The sequence below is a fragment of the Schistocerca piceifrons genome, chromosome 7, assembly GCF_021461385.2.
Source record: "Schistocerca piceifrons isolate TAMUIC-IGC-003096 chromosome 7, iqSchPice1.1, whole genome shotgun sequence".
NCBI classification, from domain to species: Eukaryota; Metazoa; Arthropoda; class Insecta; order Orthoptera; family Acrididae; genus Schistocerca; species Schistocerca piceifrons.
In genome coordinates, this window is record NC_060144.1 from 187,051,531 (window position 1) to 187,077,255 (window position 25,725).

A 25,725-nucleotide genomic window follows, 5' to 3' on the forward strand; every position below is an offset into this window, starting at 1 on the left:
ATTACTGGAGTATCAGAGCACCACTTTAATAATTTGACAATTCAGAGGCTTCCTTTACCACGATACAGATTAGCTGGCTGTTTTTCAAGGAGTTCCTTGCGGGGTGGGGGAGTGGCTATGTACGTAAAAAAGAGTATTCCATTTGAGTCCATAGACATATCATGGCACTGCACTGAACAGATATTTGAATGTTGTGCAGGGGCAGTTGAATTTAGTGAAATTAAACTTCTAATTGTTGTTGTCTATAGGTACCCTAACTCTTGACTTCAGAGCATTTCTGCTCAAGCTAGAGAGGGTTCTTGATTCACTTTGTAAGAAGTACCAGAAATTTGTTATATGTGGTGACTTCAATATAAATTTTGTATATGATGGTGCAAGAAAAAGGATGTTGGTAAATCTCATAAATTCATATGATCTGATACAGAATGTGTTCTGTTAGTAAAAGGGTGAATGGACTTTGAGACCATGATGCACAAATTTTAACACTAAACGGCTTTAGTACTCAAACAAATGTCACATTTAATTACAAACTATGTAGGAAAGTTAATCCAACAGCAATAGAGAGTTTTTTAAACCTTGTCAAGGACAAGAGTGGCAGGATGTTTATAGTGCCAATAACATAGATGATAAATATTATGCTTTCCTTAACACATTTCTCATGCTCTTTTAGAGCTGCTTTCCATTAGAATGTTCTAAACGGGTTAGTAGCAGTAATAGGCAGCCCAGGTGGCTGACTAGTGGGATAAGGATACCTAGTAGAACAAAGCAGGAATTACATCAAAATGTTAGTAGTAGTCACAATCAAGTTACAGTAGCCCATTACAAACAGTACTGTAAGTTGCTTAAAAATGTTATTAGGAAGGCAAAGAGTATGTGGTATGCAAACAGAATAGCTAATTCACAGGATAAAATTAAAACCATATGGTCAGTTGTGAAGGAAGTGTCTGGTCAACAGCACAAGGTCGACGATATAAAGTCAGTTCGCAGTAAAAATATTTCTGTGTCCAATAAATCATATATACGTTCAGTATTAAACTATCATTTTCTGAACACTGCTGGTGAATTAATTAAAAATTTAGTTTCCACAGGGAATCATACAACTTTCTTGGCAAATGACTATCAGAGATTGATATCTGAAATACTCCTCTGTGAAACAGACGAGAGAGAGAGATAGAGTCAATAATTAAATCACTGATGACTAATGACTCATGGTTATGATGGAGTGCCTAGCAGAATATTAAAGTACTGTGCTGCAATTGTTAGCCCTGTATTTAGCCATATTTGTAATTTTTCCTTTAGGAACGATTAAAGTACTCAGTAGTAAAGCCGCTTTATAAAAAGGGAGAAAGGGATAATGTAGATAGTTTTAGACCTATTTCTATGCCGTCAGTGTTTGCTAAAGTTATTGAAAAGGCTGTGTATGTAAGGATAATTGATCATTTTATATCACACGATTTGCTATCAAATGTACAGTTCGGCTTTAGAAGTCGTTTAACAACTGAAAATGCTATATTCTCTTTTCTTGTGAGGGCACTGGATGGGTTAAACAAAAGGTTTTGAACTCTAGGCATATATTTTTTTTTTATTTAACTAAGGCATTTGATTGTATTGATCACAAAATACTGCTCCAGAAGTTGAACCGTTATGGAAAACGGGAGTAGCTCACAATTGATTCACCTCTTACTTTAGCAACAGACAGCAAAAGGTCATTATTCACAATGTCGAGAATGGCTGTTATGTGGGGTCTGAGTGGGGTATGGTCAAGTGGGGGGTGACGCAGGGATCAGTGCTGGGGCTACTCCTGTTCCTTGTTTGTATAAATGATATGCCCTCTAGTATTACGGGCAACTAAAATATTTCTGTTTGCTGATGACACTAGCTTGGTAGTAAAGGATGTTGTATGCAACACTGGCTTGGTTTCAAATAGTGCAGTTCATGACCTAAGTTCATGGCTTGTAGGAAATAAACTAACACTAAATCACAGTAAGGCTCAGTTTTTACAGTTTCTAACACACAATTCAACAAAACCTGACATTTTAATTTCACAGAACAGGCATATGATTAGTGAAACTGACAGTTCAAATTTCTAGATGTTCAGATAGATAGTAAGCTGTCATGGAAGGCCCACATTCAGGATCTTGTTCAAAGACTTAATGCTACCATTTTTACTATTCGAACCGTATCTGAAGTGGGTGATAGTTTGACACGAAAATTAGTCTACTTTACTTATTTTCATTCACTTTTGTCACATGGTATCATATTTTGGGGTAATTCTTCCTATTTTAAAAGAATATTATTGGCTCGGAAACAGGCAGTTTGGGCAGTAAGTGGTGTAAGTTCACAAACCTCTTGTTGACCCATGTTCACAAGTCTGGGTATTTTACATTCGCCTCTCAATATGTAATTCCCTACTGTCATTTCTTGTTAAGAATATTAGCTTATTCCCAAGAATAAGCAGCTTTCACTCAGTTAATAATCGGCCACCTCCCTCTATACCAACGTCCCCCACATACATGGTCTGCCTGCTGCTGAACATTTATTCAGTTAGCGCTCACCTAATTCCAAACCTATGACATTCTTCCTACTCACCTTAATCAACTTTATACTTACCAACAACTACTTCACCTTTGAGAGGCGTACATACTAACAGATCAGGGGTACGGCCATGAGAACCAGGATGGCTCTTCCCTATGCCAACCTTTTCGTGGGTCACTTGGAGGGGGCTTTCCTGGGATCCATAAGTATTCAGTCCCTGATTTAGTTTAGATACATTGATGACATCTTTACCATATGGACTCATGGTGAGGCTGACCTGCTATAATTCCTGCTGGAATCCCTGAGTACCTTCTCCCAATCAGTTCCATGCCACTTTCGTTGATGTTGATCCTGTCCTCACCGAAGGCCAGCTACACACTTCTGTGCACATTAAAACCTACCAACAATCAACATACTTACATTTTGACAGTTGCCGTCCTTTCCATGTCAAACATTACCTTCCATACAGCCTTGGCATCTGAGGCAGACTCTTTATAGCAATACACCATCATTCTCACCTCAGCCTTCACTGCACATAAGTACCCCAGTAGCCTAGTTAAAAAGCAGATTTCCCAGACCATCACATCCAATCCTGGTACTGCTGACCCCTCCAGATAACAACTTTGTTGTGCCCTCCTACCACCACCTATATCAACCCTGTAAGTGGCAAAATATATACTATCAAAGGAAGAGCCACCTGTGAAATGAAACGTCTTACAACAGCTGTTATGTAAACATTGTTCGGTCTTCTACATCGGCTTGACTACCACCACATTATCAATTAGGATGAATGGTCACAGGCAAAGGGCGTATACAAGCAACTCGCAATATCCTGTTGCAGAGTATGCTCTACAATGTGACATTCGAGACCTCGGTGCACATTCCACCACACGCGCCATCTGAATTCTTCCCCCAGACACCAGTTTCTCAAACCTCCACAGGTGGAAACTAGCACTACAATACGTCCTTGGTTCTCACCACCCACCAGGCCTTAATTTATGTTAATTTCTTCCATGTCAGCATTTCTTCACTGTAACTACTCTTTGCTTCACCTCGTTTTAATTTTCTGCATCTTTCATTAACATTCCCATCTATTTTTCATTGCCCCCTTCCATCTCTGTTACGAACAATGCACTTAGCTTTTCACTCTTATTAACGCATGCATGGTGTTTAAGTAGTAATCTCTGTCTGCATATGACCCCGTCCTGCAACTTTAAACTCTCAGGTTTCCAAATCTCGTCCGATGCAGTCCCCAACAATCAGTCTGTCCTCCTCATCCCGTATGGTAAGTCTCCTCTGACTCACGGTTCTGGGTGACTTTCCTGAACCTTGTCCTAGACCTCTCCAGTCCTTTTCTGTCACCCCTCTCCCTTCCCCATCAACCCTTCTGCCTGAAGGAGGAGCCACTCGCTCCAAAACTTGACAATTACAACCGTCTTTTATGTGTATGTTCTGCCGCTGCTTGGTAAGCAGATTTTTTATCTATCATATTAAATACTTCTAAAAACAAAGATGATGTGACTTACCAAACGAAAGTGCTGGCAGGTCGATACACACACACAAACAAACACATACATACACACAAAATTCAAGCTTTCGCAACCAATGGTTGCTTCGTCAGGAAAGAGGGAAGGAGAGCGGAAGATGAAAGGATGTGGGTTTTAAGAGAGAGGGTAAGGAGTCATTCCAATCCCGGGAGCGGAAAGACTTACCTTACGGGGATGTGTATGTTTGTGTGTCTATCGACATGCCAGCACTTTTGTTTGGTAAGTCACATCATCTTTGTTTTTAGATATATTTTTCCCACGTGGAATGTTTCCCTCTATTATATTCATATTAAATATGTCTGTCAATAACTGGTTGTTTTCATTGTTGTATGAGCCTCAAAACTGGTTTGTCATCAGTGAATATGTTGTGTCCCACGCTCCTAGCCCCATCGGGTAGGCCTCGCCTCCATTTTAGTGGTGTTCAGCACAGCATCCACCATGGCGAGGCCACGAGCAGTGTGAACTCCAGTTGTTCAAAGAGGCTGTCTGCAGTAGCCAGGCTACTTTGCCATGCCTCTCATAGAACTCTGTTTTCTGTACATAGAGATTAAATGTGTAAGTAGAGTTCAGTGTTAATTTATTTGTGACTTACAAGAAGTAGGTTCTTGTACCCGGACTGATTTACTTTGTGTAGCAGTTGCAAAACTCTTAGATTGAAAGAGTAGTTGGAAACCAACCACATCCATGGCATGAGCAATACCATAACCGTAACAAGAGTGGTGCAGTTTGTAGTGTGTGATTAATAATGATGGGAACTCCCTTCAAGACGACAATTGTACATATCATTCATAGTCAACCGGGTATTACCAAACACAAGGGCATTCATGAGCAGCATTTGAAGTGGATATACTTCAATGACACCAAGTGGATCACACTGGCAAGGATACAATACAATGTGCTTACTGCATGGTGCTAATTGCTGCTGGGCAGTAAACATAGTGGTAATTCTCTTTGCAAACTCTATTATGAAAAGGATAGATTCTGACTCAATATGTAGAGCAGACACCGAGACACGGATAGGCACAACGAAAAGGCTGCTATGCATTTAAGGTTTCCCCCAACAGGCCTTCTTCTGAAGCAGGACACACACACACACACACACACACACACACACACACAGCGTGGATGCACCCTCTGTCTCTGGACTGTGAACTGAAACCGTGACTGATGCGAGCAGGAATCTTGTGCAGGTATGAAGTTCTGTCTGTGGGAACAAGTGACAGTGGAGACTGGGAGACTGGGGAGGGCACCTAGGTCCAGTGGTAGTTTTTTTTTTTTTCTTTTTTTTTTTGGGGGGGGGGGGGGGGTGGAGGAGTTGAGAAGGGGAAAATTACTAGTGGATGCAATGGCAGAATGAAGGCTGTGCATTGCTGGAGTGGGAGCAGGGAAGGAGGTAAGTGTATGACAGCGACTAGCAAAAGTTGAGGCCAGGGGTCTTACAGGAACACAAAATATACTGCATGAAGGGTTCCAATCAGTACAGTTAGAAAAGCTTGTGTTGGTAGAGAGGGTCCAGATGGCACAGGCTGTGAAACAGTCACTGAAATGAAGCACATTGTGTTGGGTGGCACACTCAGTAACTGTGTGGTCCAGCTGTCTCTAGGCCACAGTTTGGCAGTGGCCATTCGTGCGGACAGACAGCTTGTCAATTTTCATGTCCATGTAGAAAGCAGCACAGTGGTAGCAGTTTAGTTTGTAGATTACATGAGCGCATCCAAAGCTAGCTGAATGTTTTCAGAATAAAACTTTAGTTGCAGCAGTATGCCATAAATTTTATTGGGCATAAAAGAAATATGTACTGTCATTTAAAGAATGGCTGCCATATCGCACAATCACACTCACAACTGTCACTTCAAGTGTGAAAATCAGGACTGTGTTCTGTCTTATGCTGATACAATGGTTAAAGACGTGCTTATCATTCATACTTCGGACACAGGACTGCGTAATGCTCTTATGCATTACGATAATCCCACAATGTACCGAGTGTTTACTGGTTATTCAAGTCTTGTAATAGACTAAATAGACAGAGAAAGCATCTAACACAGAAGAACTGAGGTTTTTCAGACAGTTTTTGGAGGAGTGATACTGGCTGGAGATAGACGGCATAGTCGAAGCTGTCTCTAACAGCACTCTGGAATAGGGCAAAATCAAATTCCTTTGGACATTTTTTTAAGTCACATCTTATGCTTAGTGCTTCATAGCTCATGGTAGACAGTTGTGCTGCTACAAACGCATGAAGTGCTTATACTGTCAGAAACTTGATCATAAGGCAGAGGTTTGTTTACAGATATCATGCCACATCATCAAATACTCTACTTGCATGAATGATGTCAAGATTATGGTGAATGGGTTCCATTCTAATGATGACAATTTTGAAAATAATGTGTACAGCATTCTTTTTCAAGGTGGTAAAGCAGTGTTAGTGGCTATTGAACTCAATGTACCAGTAATTCTATTTCAGCTTGACATTGGTTCCTCTAAAACTACCAAACGGAGCCACATATGGTTTAATTGGGTCCCCACAGTTGTTCAAAATACATGAAATGCTAACAAGTTATAGTGATCAGACAATTCAAATCAAAGGCCAAAAAATAAACAGGTGAAGGTTCCACTTCTAGTAACACTATCAAGTACAGGTGCCAACATCACTGAACTGGATCTGTTTCAAATGCTTAGTTTCATGGTCTGAGATTTAGCAAATCACATACATGTCACAGATGAAGAGAGAGCTTTTTTTTTGTTCCATGGTAGACTCAAATACTACAAAGAGCAAATCACCTTGTGTCCTGAGCCACTCCCTAACTTTTGTAAGGCACACCACCCATTGATTATGCTTTATGGGACGAAGTTAAACCTGAGTTGGACCAGCTGGAGGAGGATGACATCATCGAACCTATTTCCAACAATCTGTGGGCTAAACCCTTTGTCATTGTTGAGAAGCCATACAGGGATCTTTGTCTATGTGTGGATATCAGGTCTACAGCTAACGCAACCTCTGTCACAGATACATACCCCATTTCAGGGCCAGAAGGAATTTCGGTCAGGGACAATTCTTCCCACACATCAATTTGACAGACACATATCTGAAATTGCCCCTCAATGAGAAGAGTCAACAGGTGGTGGCAGTCAATACATGCTTAAGGCTTTACAAGTATAAATGACTCCCCTTTGGTATCAATTCAGCTGTAGCATTAGTTCAGAGGTATCTCGAGCATCTGATTTACAAGGTTCCAGGAACCACCAATTACCTCAATGACATTATTGTCACCATAAACACCGTTGAGGATCATATCTACAACTTGAACGAGTTACTGGACACCTTAGATCAGTCACCCTCCCGCTGAACATGGACAAGTATTCTGTTTTCCAGGACAAAATTTGTTGCCTCGGTCAAATCCCATCGGTCGACGGCATCCATCCCACAACCAAACACCTCCAGGACATTGCTTGGCATCAAGCTTCCAACAACAAGAAACACTGCTGATCTGTCCTCAGACAAATCCAACCTTACAATATGTTCTTTCTTACAGCAGTTATGATTGCAGAACCCCTTTACTAATTGCTTAGGAATGGCAAATGTTGGGATTGATCACATGAATGTCAACGGGCATTCGAGTAACTGATAGGGACCCTCCAGGACTCCAAGTGTTTGGTACACTATGACCCATGGTGGCCACAGATGTTTCAGACACTGGGACTGGGTAGATGTCAGCCCACAGGGTGGGCACAGCAGGCAAGCCCACTGCATTTGAATCCAAAACGATGATTGTGGAATGTGCAGCTACTCTCAAATTGAAAAGGAAGTCCTTATTTCACCATCAAAAAATTCTATAACTATTTCTATGGCTGCAACTTTCTACTACAAACAGACCCCAAAAGATTAGAACTATGTGCCCGACCGAGACTCGAACTCGGGACCTTTGCCTTTCCCGGGCAAGTGCTCTACCATCTGAGCTACCGAAGCACGACTCACGCCCGGTACTCACATCTTTACTTCTGCCAGTATCTCGTCTCCTACCTTCCAAACTTTCCAGAAGCTCTCCTGCGAACCTTGCAGAACTAGCACACCTGAAAGAAAGGATAATGCGGAGACATGGCTTAGCCACAGCCTGGGGGATGTTTCCAGAATGAGACCGAGTCTCGGTCGGGCACACAGTTTTAATCTGCCAGGAAGTTTCATATCAGTGCACACTCCGCTGCAGAGTGAAAATCTCATTCTCGAAACACCCCCCAGGCTGTGGCTAAGCCATGTCTCCGCAGTATCCTTTCTTTCAGGAGTGCTAGTTCTGCAAGGTTCGCAGGAGAGCTTCTGGAAAGTTTGGAAGGTAGGAGATGAGATACTGGCAGAAGTAAAGCTGTGAGTACCGGGCGTGAGTCGTGCTTCGGTAGCTCAGATGGTAGAGCACTTGCCCGCGAAAGGCAAAGGTCCCGAGTTCAAGTCTCGGTTGGGCACACAGTTTTAATCTGCCAGGAAGTTTCATATCAGCGCACACTCCGCTGCAGAGTGAAAATCTCATTCTGGAGACCCCAAAAGTCTGGTAATGCATTCTTATTCAGAGACTCAGTTTCTCATTAAGACATGCAATGTCTTCAACACTGGTTGTCCTTTTTCTGTTGCCCTACAACTATGAGGCTGAGTTCCCAACAGCCTCCTACAACAGTATTGCCGATCTTTTGTCACAGCTGCCAGCATGCAGCAAAGTGCATTTTGACACACATTCAGAAGAATGTTTCAGGGTCAATGCTCTCTCCAGCCAGGCCGTGAGAGCCTCCTGCTCGACACCAGTGTCAACATCTGTGTTATCGCTGATGCTAGTATGGCAGATAAAGTCCTTTCGTGGGTCAAACACTTTCTGCAAAGACAATGGCCTTTGTTAAAGAAGTTTTTGACTCACACAGATCTCGGGCATTTTTGGAATCTTCAAACTGTTCTGTCACTCTACCACGAAGTCCTCATCCTCCAAGCTATGGAGGGTGAAGTGCAGATCATCATTCCAGCAGCACTGCAAGTAGATGTTCTTATGTTGTTACACAGATGCCATTGTGGGTATTGCTACGACGAAGTGAATGGCTCAGCAATGTATTTACTGGAAAGGTCTGGAGAAGGATACTGAGTGCCTGCTCAGAGTCTGTGCATCCTGCAGCAAGTACCAAGCAGCACCTCCCAAGTCATATTTCACTTGACCAAAGGAATCAGAGCCCTGGAGTTAGCTCCGCCTATATTACATTGGATCATTACTGGGGGACAGATTGCCTCATTCTTGAGGATACCCACACACGCTAACCTTACATCTTCAAGATGAACAACTAGAACATCCCAAATGGACCTGTGTTAAACAGATTTCCGCTGTGGACGTTCTTCCTCTCGCCATCATGACAGACAATGGCACCCAGATCACGAGTCAAGAGTTTGACTTGTTTCTGCATGGCCCATGGGATCCAGCACCTCTGTAGCTTGACATTTCATTCTGAATCAAACAAGGTAGCTGAACGGTTCGATTCGACAGTCAAAGAAGTGACTACGCATTGGAGAACATTTTACTAAAATTTCTCTGTTCTTACAGAAGCACTCCCCATAGCGATGCATCTCTGGGGGAGATGTTGCATGACTGAACGATGAGTACCCTCCTGTCCCTCACAGTGTCACGCCTTTAGGACAACACTGCCACCTGCAGATTCAGCAACAGACAACAATAGTGTGCAGTCAACGCCAAGGTCTCATATGCAGAGATTTGGTATAGAAAAAATGGTCCCCAGGGACAGTAGTCTGTGCTACGCAAAGTACCGTATTTACTCAAATCTAAGCCGCACCTGAAAAACGAAACTCGAAATCAAGGAAAAAAAATTTTTCCGAATCTAAGCCGCACCTGAAATCTGAGACTCGAAATTCAAGGGGAGAGAAAAGTTTTAGGCCACACCTCCAAATCGAAACAAATTTGGTCCACTGTAATATGACACACAATTTAGGTCGAATGAATGATGATACAGTACAGTAGTTTTGTTAGAGTCGTAAGCTTAGCAGTTAAGCTTTACCAGGTAGCCATTGCTGTGTGTCAGGTGGTCCGTCCGTATTTATACGGATACCCTTCCTTTTTTCACGTGCTTCATCTGGTTTGAATTGATTGCTTATTTTTCTTTGATCTGATAAGTGCCATTCTCTTTGTTATAGGTGTTTACATCACTCTAAGCTGAAAATGCATTATTGTACTGTGTCATGCATTGTTTGTCGCGTTCTGATACTGTGTGTTTACGAACTGTCGCCGCTCGCAGCATGGCTTGCTTTTGTGCGTGCTACTGCCGCTTACAATAAAAAAAAAGAGGGGAATTGTCTCATTAGCAAAACAATGGCAAGTGACTGCTATTTGTTGTTACTTACACTGCTGCTTTCTTTGGTAATTATCAACAAGAACCAAATAATAGACTGTGTATGATAGAAGATGTTCTGCATGAGAGGTTTTTTTTTCTCTGTTTGAAAATCTTTGCAGATGCCTCTTTTGTACATTACATTCTGCACAGAAATAAGAGTCATCTTAGATTTAAAAATCTAGTCATTTGCCGTGCTTCATTTCTGACTGTATCACTATTAGGCATAAGAATAATACGAATATAAACATGACATGATATGTATATCCTTCTGTTTTTGCTGTTGTCTCACTAGCTTCATAGTTTATTAGGCAGACAGTATTTAAATGAGATAGCAGCAAACACGAAAGAATACATGGCAAAATGTTTATATTCGTATTATTCTTATGGTGAAGAGAATACTGCATGTGATTCACAATTCATAAAAGTTCCTATTAGCAACCATCTCTTCTCACAGGTAGGAAAAAATTCAGAACGTAGAGTTGGCCATATTGACAAACATCTCAAACAGCCTTTCCAGTCGGATTTTCGTAGTACATTGAAATGCTGCTACATTCGAAGATGAACAATACGGAATTTGTATTTACCTTCGTTGGATAATGTATGAAAATGCAGTGGTCGAAACTCGAGGTGGAGAAAAAAAGCTCGTCTTCCACCTTTTTTAAAATTTATTTACTGATGCAGAGGTTTTGGCGCCAGTGCCTGCAAAGCATGTCTGTGTAGGGCTACGTATATTCAACGGCAGAAGTTAGTTGTGACGGCACCTACCAACATTTTTCAGAACTTCCGCTTACTTTGCACTCGATTCTAAGCCACACGCGGTTTTTTGGATTACAAAAACCAGAAAAAAAAAAACGGCTTACATTTGAGTAAATACGATATATCATATACATAACAGATGCAGACACATCTTGAAAACACACCAATCAACTCCGACCCCATGTCAAGAAGGTTCTTCCTTCCAGTAATTATAGCCCTCTCACTTACAAGTGTCAATAACTTATTTTTCTTGCAGGGTGAAGGAGGAGATTCAACAGAGTAGCAGCCTCCCAGTGCCAAAGTCCTACCATCACGTGAGCCAATGAAAGTAAAGCCCAGCAGCGTTAGTGCAGAGGCCGGGGTTGATATGGACTTCATCCAACACCAAAGGTAGCAGCCGAAGAAGAAGAGGCTCCCTCCCTCCCTCCCTCCCTCTCTCTCAGTGAGGGGAGTGGTGTCCCAAGTTACTACCCCTGCTGAGATGGCCTCCCCTCCCCTGTAGTGACATTTCACACAGCTTGCATCACGCAACGACAGGAGCCGTATGAGCTGCAGCGGTTGTTCTCAGATGCCACCCATGTAGCTGAACTACTTTGCCATGTCCACGAATGGTAACCCGATGCAATTATGACACCATTCCGCTTGGACATGCAAACAGCCAAGGAACACATGATCTGCAGCAGCAGCAATCAATTTCATGGATTCAGTGTAGCAATCCATGTAGCAATATAATCCGTGATCCAGCAGACTGAACGACTGTCTTCAGCGAGCAGTCTTCAGTGAGTTTTGTCTACTGTGAACAGTCACCTGCTTTTGACAAATTCCTTCAGCAGAGTTAGTTTGAAGTTAGCAACTGCCATATCGAAATACTCTGTGCCGTAAACAGCCTGCATCAGTGTGGCTATGGACACACTGCACAGGAGTTTACTATTAAATGTGACTATCACTGATGGAAGTCAGTTCTGTCTCTACAGATTAATGATGTAACTTAAGAGTTGGGTGTTGAGACATGTCAGTTACAAAAAATAAATGCTGTTTTGGCTGGACTAGTTTACTTTGTATAGCAGTTACATAACTCTGATATCGGTACAGTTGTTGGAATCCAACCACATCCGTGGTACGATCGATATGTGATCACTACAAATAAATGCTATAATTATGTCTTAACTTGTACATTGAGCTACCAAGTATTGCCTCCTAGGTCACTTGACTTCAGTCCTACTGAATGCAAATAAAACCCCTTCGCGTGAGATACACGCACATTAGGCCAAGCTCAGATAAATTTTCACAAGTTGCGGATGGCGGATAAGCATCTTAAATTAGAATTTATATTTCTTGAAGTCCATGACATGGCAACGTATCAGAACAACCACCACCACCCTCAGAAAAAAATGGGGTCTTACAGACTGGTACATAAGTCTCTGCAATTCAATTGCTCATGAGTGAATATAAGGTGTTCTGAGAATTAATTGCCAGATATTGTAAAAGCACCATGAAGATGGACAGTGAATCTGTAAGCATTAGATTAAAGGGAAAAAATTCTGAATGCAATTAAAAATGTGTGTCACGACGATACATCACCTATGTGTGCAGCTGTGGTGCTGGATGATCAGAAAGCACTCAATACGTTACCAGTGCTAAAAATACATGGTCAACTGGACAAGATGGAATATACAGTGCAATTACTAAAGTGTGCATTTTTTTTAATTTATTTATTTAATCGTATGGCTAGGGCCCCCCGTCGGGCAGGTCGTTTGCCGGGTGCCAGTCTTTCAATTTGACACAACTTCGGCGACCTGCAGTCGACGAGGATGACAGGATGATGATGATGATGATGACAGCGTATCACCCAGTCCCTGGGCGGAGAAAATCCCCCGACCCAGCTGGGAATCGAACCTCGGCCCATAGGATTGACAATCTGTCACGCTGACCATTCAGCTACTGGGGGCGGGCATTTAAACAAATACTTAAACTTCCTGGCAACTCTATTAATTGTGGTATTATAGGAAACTCCTAAGTAACTGCCTTAAATAAAAGTATAATCAAATAAGTGTATGAAAAAATAAAAGAAGTAAGTTACAAACTGCACACTGGGTAATCTGAAATGTCATCCTGCCTCATCTCAGTACCTTCTTCACGAGGTGTACTGCTTATACAAAGAAACTGGTACGACTGCCTAATATCATGTAGGGCCCCCACGAGTGTACAAAATTGATATATAAAAGACTATAAATTATTAATTCGCCAGCAAATCAGTAATACAATATGCAAATCAATGCTCTATTATGGATCCTTTTTGCCCCCATACACATATTAATGACATCCCATGACTTCCATGTAGTAAGCTATGCAAACGACACCACAATCTTATTCTGTGGCAGAGAGAATAAATGGTTGGAGTCTACTGTGCTAATGACGTAACAGGAATAACGCAACATATGAATGATCAGAGCCTCAATATGAATGCTAATAATCTGCACTACTGATATTTAACACTGTCAATTCCTACCAAATGAGTGTTAGTAATGTACGCTGAACTTGATGGACTATAAATATGTTTAACTCGTCAAAAATCTTCTCTGGGTGAACCATATTACTATTGAATCTGGGGGGAATCAACAGTGGTTTATACCTCCTTAGGAAGCAGTCAAACACAATCACTAACCAAATAACTGGCTACTTTGTGACAATTTAGCCCTTCCTTAACTTTGTTGCAGAATTGTGGGTTGGACAGAAACACACACACACACACACACACACACACACACGCACACACACACGCGCGCACACACACACACACACACACACACACACACACACACACACGCGCGCGCGAGCGAGCGACAAAAAATATTATAGTAAAAGGCAAGAAGGATCATGCATGGACTGGACTATAAAAAAATTTATTGTGAAGCTTTAGGACAGCCTCAATCATTAATGACATATTCTTTGTATCAATTTAAGTTAAAAACAGCTTCTGTATGTCAAGAAATTAAATCAAATAATTGATATGCTGCAGAATACTACAACAGCTGTACCAAATACACACAACCAAATTCAAAATGACTGAACAATACTCTTCTAAGGGGTGTTTTATCATCATACTAATTTTCAGTGATGCTAAACAAGGGCAAATGTATCAGTTTGTCTACAAGAATGGAGTATAAAGCTACAAAACCAGTGGAACAAAACAAATGCACAGTAGATGGCATGATGTGAACATTGGACATGGTCAGTTCTGATATGGGTTTGTGGGGCTGAAATCTACACTTACAAGTTGAAATGTACGGTCAGCCAGTCCTAGTGAAATGGTGACTTACTGATTACTGAATTAGCAAACATTACTTTTTCCAAGAATGAAGAAATAAAAGGAAAATATACGGTTGCTAAAGGACTGTATTGTGCCATGCATCCACACAAGAGACATTCAGTGAATACCATGTTCCACAACCTGTTCCAGTGGTTAAAAGAGATGGGACAAGTGGTAGAACAATAAAACCAACAAGAGGGATAATAAACTACATTCGTATCTTAGAAGAAGCAGTGCTTACTCACATGGATGCTCAGTCTGAAACCAACACTCAATCAGTGGCACGCAAAGTGAACAGAATGCTAAGCACTACATGAGAAGGTATGTGAGAGTAGCAGCTATACCATGACCACTAACAGACACTGCAAGTTTTAACTCCTACTGACTTCACACCACTGATGTACCGATTCAGTGGGTGCTGCAGTTTTGTACTATTGATCCCTGCCTTCCTGTGTGTGTAGTTCTCTCAGATGTAACCTGTTTTACCAGAAATGAAATGCTCAATACTAGTAATGTCCATAAATGGATTGTTCAGAATCCATATCTTATAGTTGTGAAAAACCATCAATACAGGTTTGCAGTGAGACTGTTTGTGGTTGAAGTGAAACGTTACTTAAAATGTCTGTATCTGTCATGTCCTAGATCAATTGCACTACGATACAGATTGCTTTCCTTAATGCTACTTCTTTTTGTAAGGGTTTAATGTTGGCACCAATTCATGGCCAGTAGCATAATATTCCAAGCACAAGCACGCATTAAATTTGTTGATCAAGAAATATAAGACTTGAGAACCTATTATTAATTGTTATTACGATATACAAAAATAAATAGGCACCGATGCACTCAGAATAAACAGTTATACACAACTGACTCAACAAGCATTTGTCTTACATATATTCTTTCTGAACTTATCACAAACTGCTGTTTCTAACAGATCTCTCCTCCTCCTCCTCAAGAAAGGAAAACATGTATTCCATCACAATGTAACTTATCTAATGTTTTTACAGATTTTCAAATAAGAATTTTAAATGTTTTCCTTTATGTAGCACTTTCATACTGTGCATAAACTCAACAATACATTGTACTATTGGGGGCACAATGATTATGAGACTATGTTTGACAATAGACAAAAATTTTTAGTATTAATTTAAAAAGAATTATAAAAATAAATATATTAGAGCATAATACTGTAGTTAATCATTACTTGAAACTTACCCCCAAAGCCAGTGGGTGCAGTGGGATCACACTCATCAGAAAATCCATTAGGTAATGCAGTAGTAGTTGGTGACAACTGGTGATCATTCTTTGCTATGTCAATACCATCTGCAATTGTTATAAGAGGTGATGATGCAGAAACAGGTGCTGGTGTTGGAGGTGGTGTTGAGAGATCAAGACTCAACAGACCTGACAAATCATCTGTGTTTGGAGTGGGCTCTGCTGACAGAACTGTAGGTTCCACAGGGAGGGCTGCACACATGTCTGCTGAGGAAAGTGTTTAATACATATGACACACCAAAAGGAAATACATATTTTTCTTTCAACAAAACATGTTCAAAATTAATGGATTGGTTCCATATTTTATTTTGTGTGAGGTGTGTGAGAAAAATGGGACTGACAACACTGTGAGTGATCTGTTTGTGTAGACTGGTGTGTTCATCCCTTCCAAATGTTCAGTCCAAGTTTCATCTTCGTAAAGCCATCACATGAGAGCACCAATAGTGAGGTTGTGTCTTTGTTGTGTGTTACGAAAATGAAACAGCAGAATTTAGAGCAATGTTATGCAATCTAGTTTTGTGTTAAACTTGGGGTATCTGTAAGTGTGATTTTTTAAAAGTTGAAACAGGCGTATGGGGAACATACTTTATCAACAACACAAGTTTTTCGATGGCATGTTGAAAATGAACTTAAAAAACCAATGAAAACATCGAATGTGTACTCTTGTCAGATGAGACTGACAATTAACAATAAAGATAAAGGTTACATGTTAAACTGATACACTTTCACCGTACACCAAATTTTGACAACAGATTTGCATATGCAAAATTTCTGTGGCAAAATGGTGCCAAAAACTTCAAAACTGAGCAGAAGGGCAATCAAAGAAACATGTGCATTAATTATCTCGAGAGGTGACGAATCCTGCATTTTTGAATACGATCTGGAGATGAAGTGGCAAAGTGAGGAGTGGCTCACTGAGACATCTCCTTAAGCAAAAAGAGCTTGAATGAGCAAATCAAACCAATGTTGATCTGTTTTTTGACAGTATGAGTATTGTGCATAAAGAATTTTTTTCTGTTGGACAAACTGTCAACCAGATGTTTTACAAAGATGGCCTCAAAAGGCTCAGAAAAAGGGTGAATTGAGCAAGACCATATATTGTTGACAAGTGGATGCTGCATCATGACAACGCCCCTTATGATACAACCACTTCCATCATGGAATTTTTCACGCCAAAAGAGAGTCCTGTTAGCCTCCCTATTCATCTGATCCGAGTCCTTGCGACCTTTTTTTTTTCTAAAATTGAAAAATTACTTAAAAGAACATCATTTTGGAACTTTGGAGAATGCACAAAAGAATGTAATGAACATGTTACAGGCCCTACCAGTTGAAGCCTTTCAGCACTACTACCTTGACTGGGAACAACAAACAACTCCCCCAGTGTATACTTACTAAAGGGAACTACTTCGAAGGGGGCAATATTGTTGCTTGAAAAAAATACGAACTTTGGTAGATAAAAAATCAGTCTCATCATTTTTCTCACACAACTCATACATAACAAGTACTACCAAACAGTCAATATGAAGACATGAGATTATGCTACACTAAACAGGGGAAAAATACTCAGGTTAAAAAATTTTACAGAAAAAGTACAAATATATTAGAGTATAGGGCTGTAGCTAATTATTCACCTAAAACATATAATCACACATTTACTTTTTAGTACAGAAAATTTTATGTAGTTAATGAAGTCCCGAGACCATTTTATCAAATGCAATGGCCTCTTATTTAGTACAGTTAGTCAGTCTTCCAGCTCACCTGTGCTTGCTGGTGTGGTAACTGCAGTAACTGGAACTGTTGCAGCTGTGAGATCAGGCAAGCACACTGTTTCTGTCTGTTGTGGTTGTGGCTTGAGGAGGACAGGATGACATGTAGAATGTTGAACTGCAGTCGTGGGTGTTGTTGTAGTGAAAGGCAAAAATTCACCAGGTAATTGACTGGTTTGCTGTATGACATTTAGAGTTACCACAGAATGACCACTTGGAGCCTTTGGTAGCAGTGGAAGCATACGTTGTACCACCACATTTTTGGGGCGAACTGACCTCCCTCGACGATTGCAATATCGTAATTGAAATTTCTGCAATGAAAGCATGTTGGAAAATTCAGGAAGGAAGAAGCAACTATAGCAGGCACAAGTCTAAGTGTACTGAAATGTCAACTGTATTTGAACAGCACCAATACAAAGTTGCCTGTAACAATGTAAAAAGCTCTCATAAAATATTAATAATGATAAGTGAGAATTAATTACTTTGCTTAAGATTAATACATATTGTTCACAGCAGTAAGAATCCTCTAACTAAATGAGTTATTTTGGTTACAGAAATCCATTAGTTGTTCACTAATTTTTCTGCATGTGTTATTTTAACTTAGGTGAGTTAGTCGTAAATTGATAAAGATTTTATAAAAATGCAACATAATTTTTTGTCAAATGAATTCAACCTGCAAGCAGTAACTCTAAGATGACCCTTCTTGACTGTGATTTCGAATAGTTAAATTGTTCAGTTTGTTAAGGGGCATAATATTTTGCTGTCATAAGCTGTAAAGAATTATTATGGTACAAGGCTTCCATCACAACTTCCATTTTTGTACAACTTTACTGTGGCTAGAAATAGCTTCAGATTAGTGAAGGCTTATTCCAATGAGAAGGACATTCATTACAATCACTGAGTAATATTAAGTATTAAATATCTTAAAGTGATAACCTCATGGAGCTTAAGCTTGGTTTGTAGCGGAGCGAATACAAGCAACTTGCATTTTGCAATGTTTAAATGCTACGCAAGTACGAGCACACAGCATTTGGCCACTTCTTGTTCACATTTGTAGGTGCTCCTGGTGTTACTCTGCTCATTTGTCTTCCAGCCAGACATCAAAGTAAGTTGTTGCGCTTTCCATTTTGGCAATAACCTCATGTCAGCAGTACGGAGAGCATTTATTTTGCAGTCTGCTGATTTGAGTGCAAACTGCTTTTGTTACTGTATATTATCTGGGCGAGAGAGATGGAGTAGTCAGAAAAGTATGAAATGTTGCTAACAGAAAAATGTAGATATCTAGGTGCTTGTGGGATCCAAAAGATCAACAAAACAAAATGCCCAACAAAAAGAAGTTCGTGATTACTCAGCTTCTCCAAGCATATTTCATGTTGACATAGTTCACCCATGAACTACTTCAACGAAAAGTACGAGGGCCGTTCAGAAAGTAACCTCCGGTTGATTTAAAAAAATACACCAAGTTAAATAAAAATATTTTAATATATACATCTTACAACTACATCTTTGCACTATTCTTCTACATAGCCTCCATAGCGATTGAGGCACTTATCGTATCTCTTCACAAGCTTTGAAATTCCTTCTGCATAAAAATCACCCGCTTGTGCCTGGAGCCAGCCTGTGCCCGCATCTTTGAGCTCTTCGTCGTCATCAAACCGCTGTGACCCGAGCCATTTCTTCAAATGCATGAAGAGGTGATAATCACTTGGCGCCAGGTCTGGGCTGTAAGGTTGATGGTTGATAACGTCCCACTTGAAGGACTCAAGAAGGGCCATTGTTCTGCGAGCAGAGTGAGGACGGGCGTTATCGTGCAAAAAAACGATACCGGAAGTCAGCATACCACGGCGTTTGTTCTGTATAGCCCGTCGTAACTTTTTGATTGTTTCACAGTACACGTCTTGATTAATGGTCGTACCACGTTCCATGAATTCAACCAACAACACCCCTTTGGCATCCCAAAACACCGTTGCCATCAGTTTTCTGGCAGAAAAATCTTCCGAGGCTTTTCTTGGTTTGGTAGGCGAATTTGAATGTGCCCACATCTTTGATTGTTCTTTTGTCTCAGGGTTCACGTACTTAATCCAGGTTTCATCACCGGTCACGATTCTGTTTAACAATGGTTCTCCTTCGTCCTCATAACGTGACAGAAAGTCTAATGCAGAGGCCATTCTTTGAGTTTTGTGGTGGTCGGTAAGAATTTTGGGCACCCATCGTGCACAGAACTTACGGTAACCCAATCTTGCTGTCACTATCTCGTACAAGAGAGTCTTAGAAATCTGTGGAAAACCAGTAGACAACTCCGACATTGAGAAACGTCGATTTTCATGAACTTTTGCATCAACTGTCTGAACGAGTTCGTCAGTCACCAATGATGGTCTACCACTCCTCTCTTCATCATGAACGTTTTCTCGTCCGCTTTTAAATAAACGTACCCATTCACGGACAACTCCTTCACTCATAACTCTTGGTCCGTACACGGCACAAAGCTCACGATGAATAGCTGCTGCAGAATATCCTTTGGCTGTAAAAAACCTTATGACAGCACGCACTTCACATTTGGCGGGGTTTTCTATTGCAGCACACATTTCAAACTGCCACAAAAACTAAACTAGCGCAGGTACGACGTTCACTCGACCACGGCTTGATGCCGACTGACCTGTTGAGTGCGTGAACGCACAGATGGCGTCGCTACTCCCCCCACAACCCGCACTGTGACCAATCGGAGGTTACTTTCTGAACCGACCTCGTATGCTTGATAAGAAATTGGATAGTACTCAAATGTACAACTGGGGATATTAGAAAGTGAGAAATTCATTATCTGCTTCCATCTGTCAGGAACACTGTGAAGAAGCACAAAGTGTTGTGCTTTTTTAATTACAAAAAAACAGCAGAATAAATTTCCTTGAATGTAAGCACAAATGAATGGATATCTACTACACTGACTAATATAAAATTAAAAATATACAAAACCCTTACTGCTTCTCGTGGCTTGCATAGCTGTAACTATATTACAGAAAAATAAATTATGTCAGAAGCTTTTGCTGTAATACTCAAATTAATGACTTTTTTCCCTTCCATCACACAATCTCTCTCCAACATACTATATATCACATTTTATCTGGTGACCTGTGAGATAGGTTGTATACTTATACATGTGGTGTCTGCTCTTTCGGACAAGTCAGAAAGAACAGACGCCATTTTGAGCCTGCAGCCACTATGAATCAAGAAAAAAGGAACTAAAAGACATTAGCTGCCAGTGGGCACTGATTTATATCAACAGGCCAGTTGAAAATATCTGACCACTATGTCATCCAGATACAATGGTCACCACAACTGCATGGACTAACATAGCACACTTCCTGTCAGTCCCTACACCTCAACTTATACCACATACTACTGATGTTGTACCCCTGCTCATAAGCACCATTACCGTAACAGTTCGAGGTTGGTGTGCATCTGAACTGAAGGAATCATTGGCCATCTTTATCTTAATTGTATACATGGCACCAAGTCTTTCAGATGTGTGTCAAATGACATTTTAAGAAAAGCGAGACAGACGTCCATAATGCAGCAATTGCTCTTGTGTTCTCTCCCATTCCCTCCATCATATAAACACTTTATTCATAGATACAAGACAGAATTGAATGGCAGTGAATACTAGCAGATTGTCTGCATAATCTTACCCCTGTGTCACATTCATCCGCTCTAGTGTAAATAAGGCTTTTAAGATCCTGCACTCAAAAATATTACACTGTTGCCAGTGGCTCTCCTCGAGAGTAAATTTGAAAAGTTTAAACAGAAAATCTATTGTGGCTATGTGTCCGGGTTTCAGAACTAGAATTTTTTGAATTAAAAGGGAAATGCTAATTGAATGTCAAACACTGTGAGTCATTTAAAATGAAAATGTGGTAAGTTGTTAAACAGCATTATGTTAAAGCATAAAGAAGAAACAAAACTCACACAGACACAAATAGTAATGAATCGTCTAAAGAGTGTTTTGCAAGATACATCTGCTAAATTTTTTATCAATACCACAATCCCACTGAATGCTGTTGAAAATCTATTTTTTTTAATGAAAATGCAGAATCTTTAAACATTTAAGATTATGGCATAAAACTAATTTCTTGAAGGAAACGTAGCATAAAGTAAACAATTTTCATCAGAAACAAATTTCCAAAATAAAATTATTGTAGACATTTGGTCAAAAGTAAAGATTGCCTAGTCAAAATTTCAGATAACTCAGCTTAGATGGGAAAAGAACCATTGCAACAGTTACTGATAACAGGTGGTATTTTCAGAATGAGTTTAAAGGATTTGTAAGAAGTCTAAGCACGATTAGGATTTAGTTTCTTGTCAACAATGAGGTCTTTAGGGATGGAGTACAAGCTCGGGTTGGTTGCAGAGAGATGGCAGCAATGACTTAAGGTACAAAAAAGTGATAGGTTGGTGCATGAGAAGGAACAGCAAAAAGAATGTCACGGAGATGGTGAATGACCCACACAAAGGAGAGATGGAAAGAATTGAAACCCCATTGCTAATTTTGGGGATTAATGTGAGAAAAGTAACTCCACAGCGGTAGTATGCGAGGCAAGCCTAAAGTAGGACTAACATGCAATTTCATAAACAAGCCATTAGACAGCCACCCAAGCTGCACAATTGGCAACATCGCAGAAAACCAGTGCAACTATGAAGTGATCTAAGACGAGTTTCCACACAATTGGACTACAAAACATGAAGGTATTGATCTGTGCATGCCTGGAAGCAACATATCAGTACAGCGAATGTGCCATTAACCTTGTGCCATTAACCACTATAAATCCCCTTCGATCCTAGCAGAGTTATGCACAATCTGGCAACATTCTCCACGACACCACGGCCATGCAACCCACACTGTGAGACCACTGAGCAGCCAACATCAGTCTGGGCAACCATCCCAACAGACAAGCTCAAATGGTTAAGTCCACACCCATGGATATGGAGCAGTACCACTGATAAGCCATCTTCACGCTCTACAGCAGCAGCCTAACTTCTGCCTTGGAGGACATCGGTTTGAGGCCACGGCATTACACCGCCACCCACTCGCACCATAGGTGAGCTCCTCTTCTGGTAGCAATGAATCTCTACAAGAATCACTCCAGACATTCGCATCAGTAGCAATTATCACTCACAGCCTCACAGTGCTAATTGAAGTATAAGCTGCTGATTGAAGCCAACAGTCCAGCACGCTGCCACAGCTCCTGCAGCTGATGGTGGAGCCAGCACACAACACACCCGCAATATGGCATGTCCGTCACGTTGCAGCACTTCGAACATTGTACCACAAGGCAGAATAAAGATTTCTTACCCTGAAGCCGAGATTTTCTAGCCAGCACCACTACCTCAACATTCCACCACCTCTATACGGTAGCAGCCTCTCTCAGCCCATATCATTACTGACTGGTGTCAGAAGAGGGATGAATTAGAAAAGAGTGACAAGGCAAATGAAGCCACACTCCTGGAAGAGGAACAGTGCACTGGACATATTTTTAAGTGGTTTTACACCCAATATGTCCAGAAGGGAGAGAATGGATACTGCGAAGGATTTGTACTCTGTGGTCAGATTAGCCAGAGTTTCAATAAATTGATGTAGCAACAGCAACACAGGATAAGAGGGGAGTATTTTCTGCTAACATGAGGTGCTACAGACATGGGAGGATGGGGAATGTGCAAAGACAATGTTGCCAATCGCAGTGTAGCAGATTTGGTGTGGTGTAGGTGGACACCACCAATAAGATTGTATGAACAGTACGGGGATGCAAGGAACAAATAAGCACGTGTTAAAATGCAAGAGGGAGCCTCATATCCCACTGCACGGAGTTCCCTGTAAATTTTGATGCAACAAGTACAGATGTAGAGATGGAATCCAGTATAGTAGGAGTAGATGCACCATATCAGTAGCAAGTACATATCTTAGGGGTCAAGGATGGTTGAACCTTCCGATGTAATTTTGTGGAGTTGGAGAGTGTGATGTTGAATCTTCAGGTTCAGCAATAACATGATTTTCAGGTTTGAGTGCAGCATTTTAAGCAATGTGTAGAAGTCATGCCCCGAGTAAATGAAGGTTTCAGCCAAAACAGTTCAAAACAATTCTAATGAGGGAAACGACTTTGAAGTTTCCTCTGCATCTTTAATACCATAAAGCTAGATCAATTATTTGATGGGCCGTTTGGCTCTGTGTTTGAATGCTTCCCTGCCATGTGTGGAGGTCACGTCTCGTTCCTGCAATGGCAAATTTTTAAACAAATGTACATGTTCCATGAGCGTTTCTGAGAAGCTTAAAATGCATAACGACAAAAAAATAATTTCTAATGATTTTTTAAATAACCTTAATTAACAATCCTTTTAAGAGATCAGTAATTAAGGATCCTACTATATATCTGTAATGCAAACTGGATTTTGTATGTGGTATGTAATTAGAAATAAGATGATGTGTATCTTCCATAAAAATGACAATTAGATACATGTTAATTAGCATGTTGTTGTTGTTGTCTTTAGTCCAAAGACTGGTTTGATGCAGTTCTCCATTCTACTCCATCCTGTGCAAGCCTCATCATCTCCGAGTACCTACTGCAACCTATATCCCTCTGAATCTGCTTACTATATTCATCGCTTGGTCTCCCTCTATGATTTTTACATCCATGCTTCCCTCCAGTACTGAATTGGTAATCCCTTGATGCCTCAGAATATGTCCTACTGATCAATTCCTTTTTTTTTTAGTCGGGTTGTACCACAGGTTTCTCTTCTCCCCAATTCTATTCAGTACCACCTCATTACTTATGTGACCCATCCATCTAATCTTCAGCATTCTTCTGAAGCACCACATTCCAAAAGCTTCTATTCTCTTCTTCTCCAAACTTATCGTCCAAGTTTCACTACCATTCATGGCCACACTCCATACAAAAACCTTCAGAAAGGATTTCCTTACACTTAAATCTATGTTCAATTTTAACAAATTTTTCTTCCTCAGATATTCTTTTCTTGCCATTGCCAGTCTACATTTTATATCCTCTCTGCTTCGACCATCATCAGTTATTTTGCTGCCCAAATAGCAAAACTCATCTACTACTTTAAGTGTCTCACTTCCTAATCTAATTGCCTCAGCATCACCTGATTTGATTCAACTACATCTCATTATCCTCATTTTACTTTTGTTGATGTTCATCTTATATCTTCCTCTCAATATACTGTCCATTGGATTCAACTGTTCTTCCAAGTCCTTTGCTGCCTCTTGCAGAATTATAATGCCACTGGCAAACCTCAAACTTTTTATTCCTTCTCCCTGGAATTCAATTCCTTCTCCAAATTTTTCTTTTGTTTCCTTTGCTGCTTGCTCAATATACAGATTGAATAACATCAGAGATAGGCTACAACCTTGTCTCACTCCCTTCTCAACCACTACTTCCCTTGCATGCCCCTCTACTCTTATGACTGCCATCTTGTTTCCGTACAAATTGTAAATAGCCTTTCACTCCCTGTATTTTACCCATGCCAGCTTTAAAATTCTAAAGAGTATTCCAGTCAACATTGTCAAAAGCTTTCTCAAAGTCTACACATGCTATAAATGTAGGTTTGTCTTTCCTTAACCAATCTTCTATGAGAAGTCGTGGGGTCAGTATTGCCTCAAATGTTCCTACATTTCTCCGGAATCCAAAATCTTCCCCAATGTTGACTTCTGTCAGTTTTTCCATTCTTCCATAACGGATTTGTGTTAGCACACTTGTCAGTACCTGCTTTCTTTGGAATTGGGATTATTATATTCTTCTTGAAGTCTCAGGGTATTTCGTCTGTCTCACACAGCTTGCTCACCAGATGGAAGAGTTTTGTCATGGGCTCACCCAAGGCTATCAGTAGCTCTAATGGAATGTTGTTTACTTCCTGGGTCTTGTTTTGACTTGGTCTTTCAATGCTTTGTCAAATTCTTCGCACAGTATCTTATCTCCCTTCTCATCTTCCTCTATATCCTCTTCCATTTCCATGAGATTGCCCTGAAGTACATCTCCCTCGTATAGACCTTCTATATACCCCGTCCACCTTTCTGCTTTCCCTTCTTTGCTTAGGACTGGTTTTCCATCCGAGCTCTTGATATTCATACAGGTGGTTCTCTTTCCTCCACAGGTCTCTGGGCAGCGTC

At 40.6% G+C, this 25,725-nt stretch overlaps 1 protein-coding gene across 1 annotated transcript in view; it reads right to left on the bottom strand.

Moving 5' to 3' along the window:
- LOC124804774 (protein cramped) overlaps positions 1-25,725 on the bottom strand; it is a 193,841-nt gene that overhangs the window by 14,099 nt on the left and 154,017 nt on the right. The window contains 2 exon segments of the mRNA XM_047265095.1: positions 15,730-15,996; positions 17,548-17,866. Coding sequence (XP_047121051.1) covers positions 15,730-15,996; positions 17,548-17,866 — 586 coding nt within the window.